Below are 23,773 nucleotides of genomic sequence, written 5' to 3'. Positions count from 1 at the left end.
CCTTAACAAAAAAAACCCCCCTTGCTTCTATACCCTCAACAATAACCCCCCTTCCTCCTTCTCCACCCTCAAAAAACAGCCCCCTCCCTGCTTCTCCACCCACAACAATAACCCTCCTCCCACCTCTCCACCCTCAGCTGTAACCCCCCCGGTTTTTAACCCTAAGCAATGACCCTCCTCCCTGTTTCTCCGCTCTCAGCACTAACCCCCTCCCAGCTTCTCCACCCTCAACAATTACCTTCCACCCTCCTCTCCACCCTCAGCAATATCCGCCTTCCCTGCTTCTCCACACTTTTCTGCAGAAACAGCAGCGGGCTAACGGTTCATGAGTGCCAAGGTAGTATGGAGGGGGGGCTGTGTAATGATGGTAGTAGTATGGGGGAGGGGTCCTGTGTAATAATGGGAGTAGTAGGGGGGAGAAGGCTCTGTGTAGTGATGGGGGTAGTATGGAGGGGAGGGGTCCTGTGTAATAATGGGAGTAGTAGGGGGGGAGAAGGTTCTGTGTAGTGATGGGGGTAGTATGGAGGGGAGGGGGTCCTGAGTAATTATAGGGGTAGTATGGGAATCGGGGTCCCGTGTATTGATGGGGATAGTATAGGGAATGGGTGTCCCATGTAATGATGGGAGCAGTATGGGGGAGCGGTCCTGTGTAATAATGGGGGTAGTATGGGGGAGGGGGGTCCTGTGTAATAATGGGGGTAGTATTGGGGGGGGGTCCTGTGTAATAATGGGGGTATTATGGGGGAGGGGGTACTGTGTAATGATGGGGGTATTATTGGGGGGGGGGGTCCTGTGTAATTATAGGGGTAGTATGGGAATGGGGGTCCCGTGTATTGATGGGGATAGTATAGGGAATGAGAGTCCCGTGTAATGATGGGGGTATTATGGGGGAGGGAGTCCTGCGTAATGATGTGGGGGGGAGGGATTGTATGGGGGGCCCAAGAAAATGTTTGCCCAAGGTCCAATCAATATTAAAGATGGCTATTAAGAAATAATGGCATCGCAAAGACTTTCTGCTTTTTGCCGCAATTCTGGAATGGCAGGCAGAATCGTGGTGAATCTGTCTGCGATTTAAACCTCCTAGGTGTGAACAGAGCCTAACAATTAGAAGATGTTATCAATCTCTCCTATACAGTTGTCATAGAAAAACAGTTGTGGTCCCTGGTGCCCAACCTGTGGCCCTTTGGCACTTTTAGCGCAGCCCTTGAGGAACCTTCATACATTAATCTGTCCTTCCTATTGCTCTGTAAATAGCAGTGATCTCTAGCAGTCTCATATAATAAGTCTCCAGTCTTTGACAACTTTCTGAGGCATGTCCCTTGGGTTCCTACAACTATCATTAGTGTATTCACATTCTCCAACAAGTCCTACAGCATGCTGGCAGTCTCTAACTGTCCCTTGTTGCATAGCTGCAGTGTCTCGTGGCTTTCTGTAACATTCAATTATTAAAGATTACATGTGGCCCTTTGGTGAAGTCAGGGCTGCACAGAAAGTTGACCACAACTAACCTATATCTAGATAACTCTAAAATATTAAATTCCCCCTCACCTTCAGTCTTGGTGACAGTGATCAACAGACACATAGGGGGAGATTTACAGAAAACTGGCACACTCAGAATCTGGTGCAGCTTTGCAGTAGCTTGTTCAATTTTTTTCCAATAAAACCTATTAGCTAATTGGTTAATGTGCAGATCTGCACCAAATTCTGTGTGCACCAGGTTTCAGTAAATATCCCCCTATGATTACTAATCGCCACACAAAAGGTTCTTTTTAACAGAAGCTACCTGGTTATACAATTTGAAAAAAAGACACTGAGGCTGATTTACTAAAACTGGAAAGTACAAAATCAGGTGAACTTCTGCACAGGAACCAATCAACTTCCAGGTTTTAGCCCTCGTTCACACTGAACGCGGCTTTGAAATCGTGCTAATTCAGATGAACTCGGACGATTTCAAGGCCGCATTTTAGTCCGACTTCAAAAGACATCTGTGCAGCTTAATGCACAAATGTCCATTCAAATCGCCCCGGAAGTCGCCAAAAGTAGTGCAGGAACTACTTTTGGAAATCGGCTCGGTGCCGTTTGGGACAGTGCCTTTGCCGTCAATAGGCTTTGATTTGACAAGTCAAATGGCGCCAATGTGAACGGGGGCCTATTGCCAAAGCTTAATTGAACCAGCTGAGGTTAGAAGCCAATTGGCTACTATGCACGACTGCACCAGATTTTGTGGGCACCAGTTTAAGTAATACTCCCTACATAGAGTCCCCAGGAACACAGAAAGCAATAAAAGCTTGACAGGGGGCCAAACTCTTGCCTATTTGATCAAGAACTATAAAAAAAAAAGTTTTAATAAAATAAATATTTCATGTATTTATTATTTGAAAATATTAAAATGCATTGTTAAAGAGGAAGTAAACCCTCCTCTACAACTTGTACCTGTAGGTAAACCTATATTAAGGCTTACCTATTAGGTACTGTAAATATCTCCTAAACTTGTACCGTTTAGGAGATATTTACTTTGCATGCAGCCAGTGACCTCACTGGCGCATGCGCTCTGAAAAGAACGGCCGCTCATGCTGTTCCTTCAGAGCCCTGTGCCGTTACCATCGGCTCCCGCGCGCATGCGCGGGAATGACGTCATCGCGGCTCCAGCCAATCAGATGGCCAGATGCTGCAAACCTGGAAGAAGGGCGACAAAACATGTCGCCCATGGACAGGTAAGCGGTCGGCACTGCGGGGCTTCGTTCTTAGGTAAGTATTTCATAATGAGCTAGTATGCGATGCACACTAGCTCATTATGTGTTTTTCTTTCAGGTGTTTGTTTTTTTTTTAAATCGGAGGTTTACAACCTCTTTAAATGCAGGCACTGTGCAGCAGCACTCAAGACTAGGAGAGGAAAGGGCAGTGCTCTGGGCCAATCTGATGTCTCAGTGTTCATGCTTTGACAAAAAAAAAAAAAAAAAAAGTCTTACTTTAAGGGGAAGGAAGATTCAGATCACTTCAGAGAACCATTAGGGAACAATTTTCAGAATCTATTCCCCCATAGTGTATTCAACATTAAAAAGTGCTTGTACTCCTGTTTCTGATGTCTGAACACGACTTAGCACCAGAATAAACAATTCTAATTATTAGCAGAAATCGAGGCAGTCAGGCGCGACTCCTACCTGAGTGAAGTTGATGGTAAAGATGGCGTGCGATCGACTGCTCACATCATTCATTCCGGTGGCAGCTGTGGTCCTGTTAATGTTCCCGGCATCCATTAACTCCTCCACGTCACTGTAATTCTGAACTAAGTGCTTTGACAAGTCTGCAAATATGACAGGAAATGGAAAATGCAATAGTCAACATCTACACGATTCTGTAACGTTTATGCTTTAAATCAGAGCCTAACTATTGTGTGACTGGCATATTTTATATGTATTCGACTACTGTCCACCAAATTGTCAAGGACAAAAGATGACTGCGAGTGAGCCACACAAAGGACACAAGCTGCCCCAAATGGCTCACTCACACCAACTGTATTGCCACGCACTAGGTTTCATTGACCAACATAGGCAAAATGCATGGGCATGAAGAAAAAATAAATAAAAATCATTGTTTTTAACAGGTGCCATTTCCAACCAATCACTGTGTTGCACTATAGATACATTGGAAAAAAAAAACTGGCTTGCATTCTTGTTCTCTTGATCAATGCAAATGAAATTTTCCAATAACAGCTGTCTAAACAGCCCTTCAATGCATTGTGCATTATTTGCTTACACACTGGTGTGAACAAGCCACACCACACGCATTATAAGTTGATTGTACAATCTCCTTTAGGCTAACCACACACATTACATTACAAAATGCCTATACAATCTCCCTTAGAGCTACCAACTGTTGTGTAATGCAGGGGTCCCCAAACTTTTTAAACAAAAAGGGGCCAGCTTACTGTCCTTCAGAATCTAGGGGGGCTGGATTGTGCCAGTGGCAGTGGAAAATTTCCTGGCATCAGTGGAAGAAAACCATGTCTCAAGCTTGGTGGTCAATGGTAGTGAAACAATTACCTAGTGCCTTTTATCAATAGGAGTGCCCCATCATTGGTATTAGTAGAAGGAATAGTGGCCCATCATTGGTATTATTGGGATGAATAGTGCCCTATCTTTGGTATTAGTAAAAGGAATAGTGTCCCATCATTGGTATTATTGGGAGGAATAGTACCCTATCTTTGGTATTATTAGGAGGAATCATTGATATTTAGCGGGAGGAATCACACTCCATCATTGGTATTAGTAGAAGGAATCGTGCCCCATTATTGTTATCAGTGGGAGGAATAGTGTCCCATCATTGGTATTAGTGGGACGAATAGTGTCCCTCATTGGTATTAGTGGGACGAATAGTGCCCCATCATTGGTATTAGTGAAAGGAATAGTGCCCCGTCATTGGTATTAGTGGGAGGAATGGAGCCCCATCATTGGTATTAGTGAAAGGAATAGTGCCCCATCATTGGTATTAGTGGGAGGAATAGTGTCCCATCAATGGTATTAGTAGGAGGAATAGTGCCCCATCATCGGTATTAGTAGGAGGAATAGTGCCCCATCATTGGTATTAGTAGGAGGAATAGTGCCCCATCATCGGCATCAGTAGGAGGAACCGTGCCCCATCACTGGTATCAATGGAAGGGATAATGCCCCAATAATAGGTGTCAGTGGCAGGATATATGCCCCACTGTTGGTATTCAGTGGGAGATATAGTGCCTTGTATCAGAGGCACTATATCTCCTATGGCCAGATAAAAAGGCAGCAAAAAGTCAGGTCTAGTCAGGTACCACGGTTTGGAGTCCAATGATGTAGTGCAGGGGCCTTCCCAAATGGATACAGATTGAACAGTTAAGGTAAGTACATTGCTTTTGTAAAGATAATAGTAAACTGCAGGTAAACTGTAATGTGTACCTGTACGTATGTATATTTACCAACTACATAGTGTGAGGGCCCAGCCAAACCATCCATTAAATGTATGTCCAATCAGACAGTCCTTGACCCTAAATAGCTGTTGGTATATCTAAAGGAGATTGTAAAATAAGATAGTGGAAGTGGCCTTCTTGCCTGGGTTCAACAGTCTACAATGAAGAAGCCCAATGTGCTGGATGTGTTCATAAGTTCACAAACTGCATGTTGATTACACAGCAGGGCAAGTTTCTTAACATGAGAAACGTACTACAAATGTAATTTGGATGTTTTAAAGCTGGACTGCATATAGGATTTAAAAAAAAAAACACAAAATTATTACAGCTAGGTATTGATTAATATATATATATATATATTTTTAAATGCAATTTATTTTAAAACAAATGTTAGTACATGAATTTGACATAGTATCAGCACAGCATGCTCCTCTACAGCAACACTCAGACTGGGAAAAGGAGAGACAGGATGGAGCCAAACAGGCGTGCTATATGTATTGGCAAGAAACATCTTTATAATATGACGTCATGTGTGACGAAACGTGTAGGGCAGGGCTACATGCTGACGTCATTTTGTGTTCCAGGAAGTGTCTGTTCTGTGGAAGATAATCACGCAGCAGAGCCACTCCTTTTCATTATCCTCCTCATATTATAATTTTTCACTGTGAAAATGATCATTATCCAAGTTCAGTTTTTGAGTTGGCACATCTTTAAAAGGAGGAGAGAGCAGAGTGATGAGCTCATCAGTCAGCAGCTGCTATTTGCCAGTCCAATCAGAAGTTAGGGGTGGAGTAAGAACTCCACTGTATTTCTTAAAGAATAAATCTAGGCATCGGCATGGTATACATAGTTGTTTTTTTCCCTTTCTCTGTTGGTTGAACTGGATGGTGTCTTTTCAACCAGATTAACTATGTAACTGTGTAACATTGATCCAGCTTGGGTTAATGTAGCTATGTATACACCATACCTGGCCTATGCAGCTAGAAATCACTAAAGTGGGCTCTACTACCCGAGTAATCTCCACCAGCTTCCAGGTCCCATGCTCAGGGGACAGCCTGATGCATTGTAAGCACAGGGAGTCAGTCGTTCAGCACAGGCACCATTCAGAGAATGGTTTGCATTTTCTGAATAAATGTCAAGCATTCTCTGATTGGATGAGGTGGAGAGTGTAAAGTCCCTACTCCGCCTCATCCAATCAGAGAACACTTGCATTCCTTCAGAAAATGCTAAATATTCTCTGAATGGCACCCGTGCCAAGCAGCCAACTTCCTGTGCTCACAATGCAGAGGAGCAGCCGAATGGTGCAGGACCCAGGAGCAAGTGGAGATCACTGGAGTAGTGGTGTCTGCTTCAGTGAGTTCCAGCTTACAACAGAATTGGCTTGGCATGTCATATGCATTGCTACTATGTATAACATGCTGATGCCTGGATCTATTCTTTAACTACAAGTGGTGTTATCCACTGATTGGATGTGCTGTGTGATGAAGCTGTGTAAATCTCAGAACTGGATGGACAATTCTATAGTATTTCATTTGTGTATTTAGATGCATTACAATAATGCATAAACCTAAAAACACAATGTGGCCTAAACCCAAAATTATGGGACTATGTTTAGTAGTTATGGTTTACAACGATTCGTCCATTGGATGGGGTACCTCCACAACTAATAAAAAACCTGCAAAAATACAAAGGGGAACTGGACAGGTCACCCCAGAGAAGGAGTTGTATAAAGGGAGTACCAACAATGGTATGAATTAACTAGAAAAATTACTTTATTGAAAAAAAGAGACCAATCTTCAAAACTTTCAGGCCATAACCTGAAAACACCAACAATTAAAACCAAAGTGGACAACGTTGTCACATACATGCAACAAAGTTACTGTCCATGTGTATAGTTTCTGTTTTTGAATATACATTTTGTTATACCCACCCTGAGGTAGCAGATTAATTGGGGAAACCAATATACTGAGAAGCATGTTGTGAAACCTCCAGACAAACAAGAACTATTAGCATTTAAAGTAGCTTTGGGGACATGGTACCCACTGAGTAGATTTTATTTCTTTGCTGGCAGATGCTTTGATGGCTGGCAAGTGTATCTTGGCTAAATCCTTACAATTACTAGGATCCCCTATCTTCCAAATCGGAATTATTATGAGCCTGACAGAAACAAGTGGTCAGCTCATTTAACCACTTCCCGCCCGCCCTATTACAAAATGACGGCGGGAATGTGGTTGTGTTATCCTGACCAGACGTCATATGACGGCGGCAGGATAACACAGCTCTGGGCGCCCCCTGGGGGCGCGCAGAGCGGCGATCGGTGATGCGAGGTGTCAGTCTGACACCCTGCATCTCCGATCTCGGTAAAGAGCCTCTGACAGAGGCTCTTTACCATGTGATCAGCCGTGTCCAATCACAGCTGGTCACATAGTAAATAGGAACAGCCGTTGATCGGCTTTCCTTAGTTCGTGCCTGACAGGCACGAGCAAAGGAGCGCCGATCGGCGGCTCCCCTGACAGGGGGGGGGGGGTCGGCACTGGTAATCAGATCATTGATTACCAGTGCAGACCCTCGGGGGGGGATGCCACTAGATCCACCAGGGATGCCCACTATGACCCCAGGGATGCCCACTATGACCCCAGGGATGCCCACTATGGCCACCAGGGATGGCAATCAGGGCTCAGGAAGCCCCCCATTGCCCTCCCCATCAGTGATGCCCACCAGTGTCCTCCCTATCAGTGCTGCCCACAAGTGCCCATCATTGCCATCCTTTAGTGTCGCCCACCAGTGCCCATTATTGCCCACCAGTGCCGCCTATCAGTGCCCATTAGTGCCCATCAGTGCCGCCCATCAGTGCCCACCAGTGCCGCCTATCAGTGCCCATTAGTGCCCGTCAGTGTCACCTATCAGTGTCCATCAATGCCGCCTATCAGTGCCCAGCAGTGCCGCCTATCAGTGCCCACCAATGCTGCATATCTGTGCTACCTATCAGTGCCGCATATCAGTGCCTATCAGTGCCGCATATCAGTGCCGCCTATCAGTGCCACCCCATCAGTGCCACCCCATCAGTGCCACCCCATCAGTGCCTGTCATTGCAGTCTCATCAGTGCTCATCAGTGCAGGAAAAAACTTATTTACTTACAAAATTTTATAACATAAACAAAAAAACTTTTTTTTTTTTCAAACTTTTCGGTCGTTTTTTTATTTGTTTAGCAAAAAGTAAAAATCGGACAGGTGATCAAATACCACCAAGAAAGCTCTATTTGTGGGGGGAAAATGACATAAATTTGGTGTAGGTACAGTGTTGCATGACCGCGCAATTGTCATTCAAATTGCAACAGCGCTAAAAGGGGAAAATTGGCCTGGGCAGGAAGGGAGGGAAGTGCCCTGTATTAAAGTGGTTAAGGCCCTTTCACAACTATGCACTTACAATGATTTGTTTTATTGTGTGCATTACTGTATGCATTTAAAGCTGAACTCAACTAATACATTTAAATATCAGCAAAAACAATACAAAGGGGAACTGCATTGGTCACCACAAAGAAGGAGTTGTATAAGGAGAACCAACAACAGTATGAGTGAACTAGAAAAACTACTTTATTGAAAAAGGGACCAATTGTCAAAACTTTCAGGCCAAATGGCCATAACCTCCAAACACCAACAATTAAAATCAAAGTGGACAAGGTTGTCACGTACATGCAACAAAACAGGGCCCCACACTCACATGAATGCGCACTAAAGATAACCACAGAGTTCTAATCCCTAGTATCAAGCTGGCTAACAGGCAGGGAGTTTAGGGTTTCAAAGCAACAATGCCCATCCAGAGTTTGACAGAACTGACCCACACTGTGCTTGAGTGCTTTCGCCAGTACGCCGCTTCCTCCAGTCTTAAACATAAATTTCAGATATTATAGCTGCATAACATACAAGACTAGCCGGCAACTTAGCTTGCATGAGATCTGGAACATTTATTTGACAAACTCACACAGAATATATACCAAAACAGGAGGCCTTCCCCCCCCCCCCCACCCCTGATCATATTACCCTAACAATCCAAACTGTAACCAGAAATATAACCACTTGCCGACCGCCCGAGTTCTAATCCATAGTATCAAGCCAGCTAACAGGCAGGGAGTTTAGGGTTCCAAAGCAACAATGCCTATCCAGAGTTTGACAGAACTGACCCACACTGTGCTTGAGTGCTTTCGCCAGTACACCGCTTCCTCCAGTCTTAAACATAAATTTCAGATATTATAGCTGCATAACATACAAGACTAGCCGGCAACTTAGCCTGCATGAGATCTGGAACATTTGACAAACTCACACAGAATATATACCAAAACAGGAGGACATCCCCCACCCCTGATCATATTACCCTAACAATTCAAACTGTAACCAGAAACATAACCACTTGCCTATCGCCAGCCACCAGTTTACTGCGGCAGGCTTGCTCGGCTGTGTGAAACGGCGTAGGGCTAGGGGGCTTGGTGCCGGGCACCCGCGATCGCTCCCCACTGAGAGAGGAGGATGGTCAGATGTTGTAAACACAGCTGACTGTTCTTCTTTCTGAAATGATCACAGAGCGCCTGTGATCCTTCTATAAAGGATCACAGATCTCTGTGGTCATTTCTGGCGAAAGCACTCAAGCACAGTGTGGGTCGGTTATGTCACACTCTGGATAGGCAATATTGCTTTGGAACCCTAAATTACCTTCCTGTTGGCCAGCTTGATACTAGGGATTAGAACTCTGTGGTTATCTGTAGTGTGCATGCATGTGAGTGTGGGGCCCTGTTTTGTTTCATGTATGTGACAACCTTGTCCACTTTGATTTTAATTGTTGGTGTTTGGAGGTTATGGACATTTGGCCTGAAAGTTTTGAAAATTGGCCTCTTTTTTCCATAAAGTAGTTTTTCTAGTTAATTCATACCGTTGTTGGTTCTCCTTATACAACTCCTTCTCTGGGGTGACCTATGCAGTTCCCCTTTGTATTGTTTTTGCAGATATTTAAATGTATTAGTTGAGTTCAGCTTTAAATGCATACAGTAATGCACACAATAAAACAAATCATTGCAAGTGCATAGGTGTGAAAGGGCCTTAAATGAGCGGACCACTTGTCTCTGTCAGGCTCATAATAATTGAGATTTGGAAGATAGGGGATCCTAGTAATTGTAAGGATTTAGCCAAGATACACTTGCCAGCCATCAAAGCATCTGCCAGCAAAGAAATAAAATCTACTCGGTGGGTACCATGTCCCCAAAGCGACTTTAAATGCTAATAGTTCTTGTTTGCCTGGAGGTTTCACAACATGCTTCTCAGTATATTGGTTTCCCCAATTAATCTGCTACCTCAGGTTGGGTATAAAAAAAAATGGATATTCAAAACCAGAAACTATACACATGGGCAGTAACTTCTAGAAACCAAAAGCACAATTCATCTTTCTAACTGAAACACCCCAGAATCTGATTGAATGGTGTGGTTACGGATTTCAGCAACATCATAGTACTTTGTATTGTATTACCTGTGATAACACAGGCTGGCTGCATTATATGAATTTATAATGGAATTCAAGTTTGCCAAAACTGAAATTACAGAAGACCTTCACTCCAATAGTACAAATTTAAATATAGACACTGTGGGAAATGTTGGTAAATGACAATTCTAAAAACCAATAATCAGATTTTACTCCAGGTTTTGCTTCCCTTGAATAAATTCTTACAATGGTATCTTCACCACTCTGCTCCCAGAGGCCATGTCCAGTAAGGAATCTCTTTGCCTTCACCTCCTGAAATTTGTTGACAGCTCCCCCCCCCCATGAAATGCGGAAAGATCCTGTGCCTGTGTACTTAGCTCTCTAGCCACGATCCTCTGTGCTTACATGTTGGATGTATGACAATCACATAATCTGTGTTTGGAGGAAGATGCCTTTTCTTCCCAGATCTCACATAATTTTGCATAATCTCCCAAGACCTCGCATTTTACAAAGATCTTCCTGAGAGGCACTGGTGACATAACCTTCCCAGGAGTAGTGCCAGACTACATCACCAGTACCTCACTAAATCAAGAACACATATAGACCGCATTCACACTGCAGCGGCACGACTTCTGCGGCGACCTGTGAAGTCCCGTGCACCGCGACTTCGGCGCGACTTGCACGGACTTTATATAATGAATGTCTATGCAAGTCGCTCCGAGGTCGCCCCGAACTGTACAGGACCCTTTTTCTAAGTCGGAGCGACTTGTGTCGCTCCTATTAGAATGGGTCCTGTAGCACTGCATGGACCGCGACTTGTCAGGGTGACAAGTCGCCTGACAAGTCGCGGTAGTGTGAATGGAGCCTCAAAGTGGTTCTAAAGGCAGGTTTTCCATCTTAATACATTCTATGCATTAAGATAAAAACCTTCTGTGTGCAGAACCCCCCCTAATACTTACCTGAGCCCCATTTCAATCTAGTGATATTTCAGGAGAGCCTCAGCTATCCAGGACCCTCTCTCTTGATTGGCTGAGACAGCAGCGAGGGCCTACTGGCTCCCGCTGCTGTCAAAGTCAGTAAGCCAATCTGACTGGACACACAGAGATGTGGCTTGGCTTTGGTGCCCCAATAGCAAGCTACTTGCTGTGGAGCACTCAGTAGGAGAGAGGGGCCAGGAGCGCCGATTGGGGATCCGAGAAGAGGAAGATCTAGGCTGCTCTGTGCAACAGAGGAAGTAAGTATGACATGTTATAACATGTTTGTTATTCTTTCGCAAAAAAAAAAAAAAAAAAAAAAAAAAAAAAACTTTAATATCACTTTAACCACTTGCCGACCAGCGGTCAGCCCCGGCCAGGCAAAATGACATACCGGTATGTCACTACTAGCCTGTCACTGGCTTGTGAGCCAATAGCGCACGAGCACGCGCGCGCTGAGGCGCGCGCCCGCCCCGGCTCGTTCCCTAACAAGTCAGTGCGTGTGACCGGCGGACCCGATGTCCGCCGGTCACTCGCGATCGTTCGCCGGGAAGGGAGAAAGGCAGGCGGCTAATGTAAACAAGCCGCCTGTCATTCTCCCCTGTGTAAAAATGGAGATCAGACGGTTCTACTATGTAGGACCGTTGATCTCTGTTTTTACACTAGTAGCCATGTCCAATCACAGTTAGAAACACGCCCCTAGGACACACTTAACCCCTCCCTCTCCAATACAGTTAACCCCTTCCCTGCCAGTGTCATTTTTACAGTAACAGTGCATATGTATAGCACTGATTACTGCAGTAATGTCATTGGTAACCCCAAAAGTGTCACAAATGTCAGTCAAGGGTCTGATCTGTCCGCCGCAATGTCGCAGTCCCGCAAAAAAAAAAAAAAAAAAAAAATCGCAGATCGCCGCCATTACTCGTTAAAAAAAAAAAACACCAAAAATGACAAAAATCTTTCCCTTTGTTAGTAAATGCAATAACTTTTGCGCAAACCAATCAAAATACGCTTTTTGCGATTTTTTTTTTACCAAACATGTAGCATAAAACAAATTGGCCGAAAATGTTAAAAAATTTTGATTTTTACATTTTTTGGAGGGGAATTTCATATAAAAAAATGTGAAAAATATTGTTATTTTTGTAAAATTGACGCTCTTTTTTTGTTTATAGCGCATGATCAAAAAATTGCACAGGTGATCAAATACCACCAAAAGAAAGCTCTGTTTGTGGGAAAAAAAAGAACGTCAAATTCGTCAAAATCGCAAAAAACCCCCTGGTCAGGAAGGGGGTAAAATCTTCCGGGGCTTAAGTGGTTTAAAGTAGAATCAAAGGCAAATCTTTTTCTTTTTAATTTTGGATAGAGTGGAGAGGTATTATACCAACTATTATGTTTTGTTGCTGCCTGTAGGAGATGCCTGTTATGGAGATTTATCCTCTCTGTGTTTCCTATTTACCAACATCATTGAAAGTGAAAATCCTTCATTTTGTGTTGTCTCCAGAAAAGTAAAAGAGGGAAAAATCTTCCAACAATGACACTAGTTCTGGTGACCTCCGGGGATTCCCCTAATTCGTAGGGATTTCCTCTGACTTTCCGTTTTGGTAATGGACAGGAAGTGAAGGTAAATTTCCCCAATGGAACACAGATGGCAAAAGAAAAAAAATAGACAGAGGTATAACCATCTATATAACCCCCCCTCTGCCAGCTTCATCTCCCCTCTGCTTGGCTTTCCACCTGAGGACTTCTGCCTGGCCTCCTCCATGCAGCAGCGGACCCAGGCGGTCCACATCAGGGACATTCAGCGCTGACAACCCAAACTCCTTTTCCTGATAAACTTGTTTTACTTCACTCCATGTGAGCTGCCACTTGTATTTTATTGCACCTAATAAACCTGTAAAACCTGTAAATGGCCTGCACTTAGAGGTGCTTTTTCATCTCTCTCCTGCCTGTCATTTATAACCCTCCATTACCCTATCCACGATGCCTTTAGTTCTACTTAAATGTAAGTAACAGATGTATTAAAAAGGACTTTAAAATATGTTTTGGGATCACTAAGCAGAGATGTATGCAATAAAGATTTTTCTTTTTTGGGGGGGGGGGGGTCAATATCAAAAAGATAACATTTCTATAATAATATTTAATTTAATAAAATGATGTACAACTTCCCACCTTCAACATAAGGGCCTTCTTTGGGATGCTCTCGAACTCGTAAGTTAAAGGTTTTTGATGACTTCCTTCGCAGCAGATCTCTCACTCGCTCATTGTAAATTTCTAGGTAGCTAAATGAAATGCAGAAAATACACAATGAGAGCTAAAAGGAGCTGTGCCAGGGGTAAAAACAAACATCCACTAATGTATTGTACAGAGAACAATATGCAGCCATTCGTACTGGCGAGTTGCTTTAACACACATTGGGGATGATTTACTAAAACTTGAGTGCAAAATCTGGTGCAGCTGTGCATGGTAACCAATTCACTTTTAACTTCAGCTTGTTCATCAAGCTTTGACAACAAAACCTGGAAGATTATTGGTTTCTATGTAGAGCTGCAACAGATTTAGCACTCTCCAGTTTTAGTAAATCAGCCCCATTCAGGCTGGGTTCACGCTGGTGCGATGTGCAGGTCTCATTCAGTGTCTGTGCAATGTGAATTCAGCCAGACGGATTGGATGGCTGGATTCCCATCACATTCGCACCAAATTGGTGCAGGACCCTTTTTTTGGTCAGCACTTGAATTGGATTGCATGGGTGCCAACTGATCTGGGGGTGTCATTAACCACTTGCCTACAGTGCACTTTCACCCCCTTCCTGCCCAGGCCGATTTTCAGCTTTCAACGCTCTCACATTTTGAATTGCGTGACCATGCTACACTGTACCCATATGAAATTTGGATCATTTTTCTACACAAATAGAGCTTTCTTTTGGTGGTATTTAATCACCTCTGGGTTTTTTATTTCTTACAAAAAAAAAAGGGCAGAAAATTTTGAAAAAAAAAAAGTTTTTCTTATTTTCTGCGAGTAAATTTTGAAAATAAATTTTTTTTCTCCTTCACTGATGTGGCGGCACTGATAGGCTGCACTGATGGGCACTGATAGGCTGCACTGATGGGCACTGATGAAGTGGCACCGATGAGGAGGTACTAATATACCTCACTGATGGGCACTGATGAGGTGGCACTGATGAGGAGGTACTAATATACCGCACTGATGGGTGGCACTGATAAGCACTGATAGGCGGCACTGATGAGCACAGAGGTGGCACTGATGGGCGGCACTGATGAGCACTGCTGGGAGCCGCTGATCGGCTCTCCTCGCCTCACACTGTCAGAGTGTGAGGCGAGGAGAGCCGAATAACAGCACTTCCTTATTTACATGTGACCGGCTGTGATTGGACACAGCCGATCACATGGGTAAACAGTCATTTCATTGACTCTTTACTGAGATTGGGGTCGCGCCGTGTCCTAGCAACACGGCACAACCATGATCGCCGCTCTGCGCGCCCCCGGGGGAGCGCAAGGGAGGCTGTTCTGGTGCGGCATCCTAGAACAATGGATACACCGCTCCGCCGGCGGGCGGGTAAGAAGTGGTTAACTTTGTATTGACACCCATAGCGGTTTGCATAGGGCAGTGTGAACTGCCTACAAGACACATCCTCACTGGAATTGAGCTCACAATAGTGTGAACCCAGGCTAAGTCAAATCTGTAAAACGGGTTGTTCATGCAGCCCATTTATTTGAATCACAAGGAACAGAAAAACAGACCAGCAGCATATTTTGCAATGCACTACAATGCAAAATTCTGTGCTACCATGCATTGATATGTGGTGCAACGTGCATTGGGAGTGCCATTAAAAATTGAGAGTACAAAAATTAAAAATTAATGGCACCCACCCATGGTGCAGATACCCATACAAAAGATCCTAAAACCTAGAACGGTCTCTGTTCCACCAAACCATGCTACTTGGATTTCTATGATTAACTATATGCTTTTCATTGAGAAGTTGATGTATCAAAGAAAGGGTTAACCAGCTAAATTTAAAAAATTGAAGAGATTGTAAAGGCAGAAGCTTTTTTTATCTTAATGCATTCTATGCATTAAGATAAAAAAAAAACCTGTATGCAGCAGCTCCCCGAATACTTACCTGAGCGCTTCTTTATCCAGCGATGTTGCAGGAGTTTACCAGCTGTCCGGGACTTCCCTCCTCACTGGCTGAGACAGCAGCGTGATGCGATTGGCTCCCACTGCTGTCAATAAAGTCAGTCAGGAGAGAGAGTGGGCGACTGCGTGTCTGAAAGGGAGCTGTGCCTTGGCTTGGGTGCCCCCATAGCAAGCTGCTTGCTGTGGGGTCACTGAACAAGAGGGTGGGGACAGGAGCACAGAAGAGGGAACCAAGAAGATGAGGATCCAGGCCACTCTGTGCAAAACCAACTGCAAAGAGGAGGTAGGTAGAACACGTTTGTTATTTAAAAAAAAAAAAAAAACACAACAGGCCTTTACAATCATCTTGAACATATTTGAAAAAAAATAAGAATAAAAATAAAAACACACACCGCACCAGTGAGAATGAGCTCTAAGCAATATGTAGCTCACTCTTTCACATAAATGACCACATTTTTTCTTTCTTCTTTTCATCATTTTTTTATCAGAGGAGTAATGCTTGCAAATTCAACTGCTTTCAAGAGGGAAAAAAAAAAATCAAACGGATCGACACATCCCTGCTACATAAATATCAATCTATAAACTGCTGGTGATTGGTTTCCTTGGTTTGTTCAATCAGTTTTAGAGAGTTCAGAGAGTTGTGCTTGAAATTGTGTACATTGCCAGCATAAAGATACCCAGAGACTGTTCAACTAATTTTAGCCTTAGCGGTTTATAGATTTATGAAAATAAATCTCTTCTAGTGATTGAGCCATCCCTGCACATCAGGTGCTGCTCTGATGCCTATGACTACCATGAGTAACGGCCCCTGATACCAGAAAGGCCAGGGAATGCAAGGATAGAATTAAACACGATAGCTGGAAGCCTACATTCTAAATACACTTCATATCATCATCAAATGCAGACAACATTTTAGATACTGGGATAAAACAGTAAATCAATTTTACGGAGAAGTATGGGGTTTCTACTTCTTCTTTCCCCCATTCATACTTACCTAGGCGGATGCAGTATCGGTCTGATGCTGCATCTGTCCCCCGGCGCCTCTACACTGAGAACGAGCGATCAAACACCGCCGATTGTTCGGTCCTGACAGCTCTCCAAGCAGGGCACTGATACTGTCAGTGAGTAGCTCTCCGCTCTGCCTCCTCCTCGCTCACTGGAGCTCTGGGCTGTGGAGGGGTGATGAGCAGCCGGCTCAGGCTCTCAGCAGCTCGCTGAGAGGCTGAACCCGGTGTCGGTCCAGGCACTTGGCGGATCCCGACTCCATGGTCGTTATGACACACCGACATCTATGACATCACCAAAGAGCGGACTTCAGCCCGCTCTCTGCTGAAAACAGGTCACAGGAGTGCAAAACTAACTACACTCCTGTGATCCATAGGAGAAGTACAGCCAAACGAGCTTTGGTTGTACATCGCCTTCAATAATGTTGTAACAGTATTTATAAGATAGCTCTATAATCTACAGGACCACTGGCTGGTAATGCCTCATGCACACTGCGTATTTACCCCCAGTACAAGTGGATGGCACAAGTGCAAGGCCAAGCACCGCAGCCAGCAGTCTGTTAATCACAATGGGAGGCTAAAAGCTGCTCTGGCTGGATGGTGCACAGTTCTACTACTGTTTAGGGCAGTATGCACTGAGGGGCTGATGCATTCCTCCCTGGACGCATTCTGCCCAAAGCGTTGGTAGCATTCAATGTACTGTAAATCCACAGCAGCTATAGTATCTCACAAAAAGGAGTACACCCCTCACATTTTTGTAAATATTTTATTATATCTTTTCACGTGACAACACTGAAGAAATTACACTTTGCTATAATGTAAAGTAGTGAGTGTACAGCTTGTATAACAGTGTAAATTTGCTGTCCCCTCAAAATAACTCAACACACAGCCATTAATGTCTAAACCGCTGGCAACTAAAGTGAGTACACCCCTAAGTGAATATGTCCAAATTGGGCCCAAAGTGTGGCCACCTTTATTTTCCAACACTGCCATAACCCTCTTGGACATGGAGTTCACCAGAGCTTCACAGGTTGCCACTGGAGTCCTCTTCCACTCCTCCATGACGACATCACGGAGCTGGTAGATGTTAGAGACCTTGAGCTCTTCCACCTTCCATTTGAGGATGCCCCACAGATGCTCAATAGGATTTGGTCTGAAAACATGCTTAGCCAGTCCATCACCTTTACCCTCAGCTTCTTTAGCAAGGCATTGCTAATCTTGGAGGTGTGTTTTGGGTCATTATATTGGAATACTGCCCTGTGGCCCAGTGCCTGAAGGGAGGGGATCATGATCTGCTTCAGTATGTCACAGTACATGTTGGCATTCATGGTTCCCTCAATGAACTGTAACTTCCCAGTGCTGGCAGTACTCATGCAGCCCCAGACCATGACACTCCCACCACCATGCTTGACTGTAGGCAAGACACACTTGTCTTTTTACTCCTCATATGGTTGCCGCTACACACGCTTGACACCATCTAAACCAAATAGGTTTATTTTGATCTCATCGGACCACAGAACATGGTTCCAGTAATTCATGTCCTTAGTCTTCTTTTCTTCAGCAAACTGTTTGCAGGCTTTCTTGTGCATCATCTTTAGAAGAGGCTTCCTTCTGTGACGACAGCCATGCAGACCAATTTGATGCAGTGTGTGGCGTATGGTCTGAGCACTGACAGGCTGACCCCACCCCCCCGACCTTCAACCTCTGCAGCAATGCTAACAGCACTCATACGTCTATTTCACAAAGACAACCTCTGGATAGGACGCGAAGAACAGGCACTCAACATCTTTGGTCAACCATGGCGAGGCCTGCTCTAAGTAGAACCTGTCCGGTTAAACCGCTGTATGGTCTTGGCCACCATGCTTCAGCTCAGTTTCAGGGTCTTAGCAATCTTCTTATAGCCTTGGCCATCTTTATGTAGAACAACAATTCTTTTTTTCAGATCCTCAGAGAGTTTTGCCATGAGGTGCCATGTTGAAATTCCAGTGACCAGTATGAGAGAGTGAGAGCAATAACACCAAATTTAACACCCCTGCTCCCCATTCACACCTGATACCTTGTAACACGAACGAGTCACATGACACTGGGGAGGAAAAATGGCTAATTGGGCCCAATTTGGACATTTCCACTTAGGGGTGTATAGCAGTTTAGACATTAATGGCCGCGTGTTGAGTTATTTTGAGGGGACAGCAAATTTACACTGTTATACAAGCTGTACACTCACTACTTTACATTATAGCAAAGTGTAATTTGTTTAGTGTTGTCACGTGAAAAGATATAATAAAATATTTACAAAAATGTGAGGGGTGTACTCACTTTTGTGAGATACGGTATCAACCTCTCAAATGGCAACAGGCTACCAGCAGTGGGGCTACTTGGTGCACCTTTGGCTTCCACCACCTAAAACACCAGAGCCTTATGCACTGGAGCTAAACACCATGGGGTTGATTTACTAAAACTGGAGAGTTCAAAATCTGGTACAGCTGTGCGTGGTAGCCAATCAGCTTCAAACTTCAGCTTGTTCGATTAAGTTTTGACAAAAAAAAAAAAAAAATTGAAAGCTCATTGAGCTGCACAAGGTTTCACACTCTCCAGTTTTAGTTAATAAACCCCCAACTGTGCATTGGGCCTTCGTGTGCTTGAAATAAAGAGTGTGTTGTTTATTCTGTGTAAAGTCCTTTCATGTGCACTTAACTTTAAAAGCTAGTTAAAAATTGGGCGTTTATCATTTTTGTTTAGCTTGCTGAATTTGCAAATTAGACGCCTTTAGTTGCCATTGTGCTTTGCTGGGCTTCTGGTGTGTCCCTGTGCTTTTAAGGAGGGCTGGGCTGCCTTCAGGCATACCTGTCTTTAATGTATTCATTGCTATATATGCTCCAACACGGAGGCACCACACTATACAGAGGGGCTTGAAAAAGGATCTTGATGAGGCAATATATTTGCAAATATCAAGCAACTAAACCCTCGGTTTTTAATGGAAAGTTTTGTTGTAATTTGTTTTCTTTATTGGCTAGCTGGTAAGTGTGCTGGGTAACGTTTGTCTGTGTAAAGCCTTTCCATGCACACCTTACTCTAAAAGCTAATTATTTATTGGGGCGATTGCCATTTTCATTTAGGCCCACAGACCACGGCTTTACCTGACCTCACCTGCACCTTCATTGGAGGTACAATTTTATTATTTTAACCAGCCATTGGCAAGAAGACCTTTCATGGGGTAAAACAACTATGGCATAACTACATTTGCGTTTTAGCCTAAAAACATATATTTTATTAATTGTTTATTATAACCTTGTTCTGAACATGCGTCATAAACATACCTGACTTCTGTACGAAATGATGCATCGCCCCTCCGCGTAATATCAGCAATCCTACTGAACAATCCTTCACAAATCCGGGGTATTAGACCAGAATCACCCTGTGGTACCAGTGGAATCAAAGAGATTAGACAGGAGAATTTAAAAACAAATCCTTCAAACTACACAATCATGCTGCCTCTTATTGGAGTTCAAGCAGAGGCTAAAGAGCTGCAGCACACGACTCAGCAACAACTATGTACAACCTCACAAGTATGTCCACAAAAGCAAAGGATGCAGGTCAGTGGATTTATTTACATAGAAGGGAGGGATTACTAAAGGAGTAGAGCAAGGGCTCTTTCACACGGGCGTTCCGTATGTCCGTTTTTCATCCCATCCGTTTGCGGATGAAAAACGGACATAATGTATCTCTATGTAAATACGGATGTCAGAGGATGATTATCCGCTGACTCCTGTTTTTCGTCCTTTCCATTCAGTTCAGTTTTTTGGAACGGAAGAGAACCCTATTTTTTCTTCCGTTCAAAAAACGGAACGGACGCAAAAACGGATGTCAGTGGTGTCATCCGCTGACATCCGTATTTACATAGAGATGTATTATGTCCGTTTTTCATCCGCAAACGGATGGGATGAAAAACGGACAGACGGACCGGATGACACAAGTGTCATCCGTGTCCGTTTCAAAAAAAAAAAAAAGGACCTGATCGGGCAAAAAAAACTGAACACCCGTGTGAAAGAGCCCCAAGGTTGCGCAACCGTTTAAAGAACAAGGGTCACTTAAGTGATTTGGTAACCAGTCATGAGCCACAATGAACTATGGGGTTTTACCATCCCCAAACTGAAAATGTAAAGAAGCCCTTACTGTCCTGAGCCCCTTATAAAGCGGTCACACTGATGTCCTGTATTTACCCGCACTGCGCAGTGCACATGCAGCTTTCCTATGGGTTAGCTGCTCTTTGCCATAGACTTATATTACATCTTACGGGTGTGGTGCACTTTCAGAAAGCGTACCAAACCCGCAGGACAGAACAGAAGTCTATGGCTCAGTGCAGTTAACCTGCAGGGATGGGGCAAGTGCACCGCGCTGCGCTGCATCTGCAGATCAGTGTAAAAAGCAGCATAATAATTCTTTAATAAGTGCCAATTTACCCACTGCAAAAGTGCAGTGTATGTAATAATACACTGACCATTTCTTCTTCCAGCTTCTGCTGGCAATGCTCTCCAGGCAGCTAAAAAGGTCCCAAGTTGACCTGGTATTGTCTCCTGGAACAGAACCTGCCAATACAGAGGAAGCATCGACTTATGCGGCTCCTGCACCCTCCATGGCTGCATGCTTCCTCTGCTGCCAGCGCCGGCTCCGACTACATGCACTCTGATGCTCTGGGATGGCGGGTCGGCAACCTGTTGATCATGATCTGGGCATGCCAACCCCCCTTTCCCATAGCATGGGCATTCACTTCCCTAGTTTGAGGTTGCAGGCCACATCAGAGGGCTCCGTATGCCACGGCTTGAGCACCCCTGGAGCAAAGTATGTTCACAGACCAAAGTAAATGATCAATAAATTTCGTAAATAAGTTGCAGCTGTGTTCACTTTGAAAACTCAAACACCTACAAAAACTATTTTTGCCAAGGCATGATTGAACGATTGGGGGGAAAACAGCTTCATCACATTTACTAAGGTTAGTGAATATGTACTTTGATAAAGTCTCTTATTCTTTGAGAAAAATAAACCCCTGTATCCTAGTTACTGTTGATTATGCAGGGTTGACGTCTCCCCAAAGGTCCCAGACTCACAGTATAAGCAAGCAATGTGCTTCCCACCTACTTCAAGTTTCCAGTTATGGCTGCCGCAGGACATAGAGCGATGGATCTCCTTTTCAAGATCCTTGATGGCTAGTGGATAACTTATTATATACATGCTCACTGCAGAACTCAAGTTTATAGAATTTTAATCGCAGGGAGAATAAGCGCTCAATTTCTTGGGAATGGTGGACCACACCAAAAAATATCAAATATATAAATATAGCTGGATATGTAGGTTAAAAAAAACAGATAATAATGCAGCAATAATATAAAAGCGAGCAGATGAATAACACAAACACTTAATATAATTAGTGATGTAAATAAAAGATGAAGTGATCAGTGACCGATCATAAAAAGTTAATAGTGGAAAAAAGTTCATGAAGGATGAAAGATGAAAAGGTGAAAGTGATCAGTGCTAAATAAATACACACTGATAATACGCAACAAGCAAAAGTTGCAGGAAAGTGACAGTGATACAAATTGGAATTTTATGAAATTTTATGATTTTACATTTTATCCGTTGTTATTTATCATTTTAAAGCACTTTTTGGATTGTGCTCACCACCATATTTTTGCACCTTTTTTAGCACACTGAATACAACCTCACCTGCACTGATCAGCACAATTTGTATCACTGTCACTTTCCTGAAACTTTTGCTTGTTGCGTATTATCAGTGTGCATTCATTTAGCACTGATCACTTTATTCATCTTTCATCCTTCATTAACTTTTTTCCACTATTAACTATTTATTTATGATCGGTCACTGATCACTTCATCTTTTATTTACATCACTAACATCTTTTATTTACATCACTAATTATATTAAGTGTTTGTGTTATTCATCTGCTCGCTTTTATATTATTGCTGCATTATCATCTGTTTTTTAATCTACATATCCAGCTATATTTATATATTTGATATTTTTTGGTGTGGTCCACCATTCCCAAGAAATTGAGCGCTTATTCTCTCTGCGATAAAATTGTTTTAGTATGTTGTGACACTACTGAATTTGCTGCTAATTTCTGGTGTTCCACTACACACATCTTTCTTGCAACTCCTTGTTTCTCATACCTTACTGGTAGCGCATAGGTTCACTCCCTCTTTTTAAATTTAAAGAATACGTTACCCAACATTTCATATTCCTGATATATGTGCCTGTTGTACCACGTATTTGTGTTTAAAAAGTATCTGATCCTCTTTTTATTTCTTTCTTTGAGTGAAAAATCTGGTGATCTAGTCAGTCCCCTGCTTTCCTATTCCAAACTGACCATGCTATTCATGAGAGCACATCAATCCCAGCGTGATAAGTTTTCTGTCTGTGCTGGGAGAACATCCTGTCTGTCCTCCAATAGTCAGACTTCTGCTTACACGCTCACCCTGGACACAGCCATTTATTGGGAAGATTAGTGTTCTGTTGTTTCTTCACCCCCACCTCTCTAAGCCCTATTAGCAGCTGAGAACAGAAATTCCAGTTCAAGTGTGAACAGGCCTTTAAAGTCATCAGCCTTCACTAAAATATTACCAGCCTGAAGTGTCCTTGTGCAGGCACTTGCACCCTGTTATAGGGTGACAACGCTGTCCCTGTCTCCCAGCTGTTTTCCTGCATTGTCACCTTGTCAAAATGTTCTCCAAGTGGAAATTACAAGCAGCTGTGTGGACATTAATTCCACTGGCATGCTCTATTATTGTGACTTTCAGTAAAAACACAATTAAGAAAAAAAAAAAAGCAGCTGTAGTGCGAAAATACAAGAAGTGGGTGTTAAGAGGCTGCACGAGATCAACAGGATGAACAAAAGGAGAAAACATGTATTTTATTTCAAAATTACGACAATTATTTCTAATATGCAGTGCCTTAGAAGAATAAATATCATTCAGCTAAAGGTTACTTCCACTTTAAAAGGCAATGGCTGAAATGGTGCATTTGAAAGATTTTCTTATTGTTTTCCATAAGTACTCAGCTGGGATAACAATTATTCCTCAGCAGTTTAATATCATTCTCAGTGCCATTTCTAGGAAATGTGGATTGTACTACATAGATGCACATATGCTCATTACCTCTAGCGAATGCTTGACTGAGTACACAGAAGACAGATTGCGCAAGCCTATGGGATAAACTGAA

General features: G+C 43.4%; 1 protein-coding gene across 4 annotated transcripts in view; it reads right to left on the bottom strand.

The window, feature by feature from the left end:
* The window catches only part of KIF16B (kinesin family member 16B), a 613,875-nt gene that overhangs the window by 510,600 nt on the left and 79,502 nt on the right, over nt 1-23,773 (bottom strand). For all 4 annotated transcript variants that reach the window (XM_082252310.1, XM_082252311.1, XM_082252312.1 and 1 more), the window contains exons 5-7: nt 19,857-19,954; nt 13,550-13,659; nt 3,162-3,304 (exon numbers count right to left, since the gene is read on the bottom strand). In XM_082252310.1, the coding sequence (XP_082108436.1) occupies nt 3,162-3,304; nt 13,550-13,659; nt 19,857-19,954 (351 nt within the window). The remainder of the gene's footprint in view (nt 1-3,161; nt 3,305-13,549; nt 13,660-19,856; nt 19,955-23,773) is intronic.

This window comes from Pelophylax lessonae (genome assembly GCF_965119305.1).
Source record: "Pelophylax lessonae genome assembly, chromosome: 3".
NCBI classification, from domain to species: domain Eukaryota; kingdom Metazoa; phylum Chordata; class Amphibia; order Anura; family Ranidae; genus Pelophylax; species Pelophylax lessonae.
This window is presented reverse-complemented; position numbering and strand designations above follow the sequence as displayed.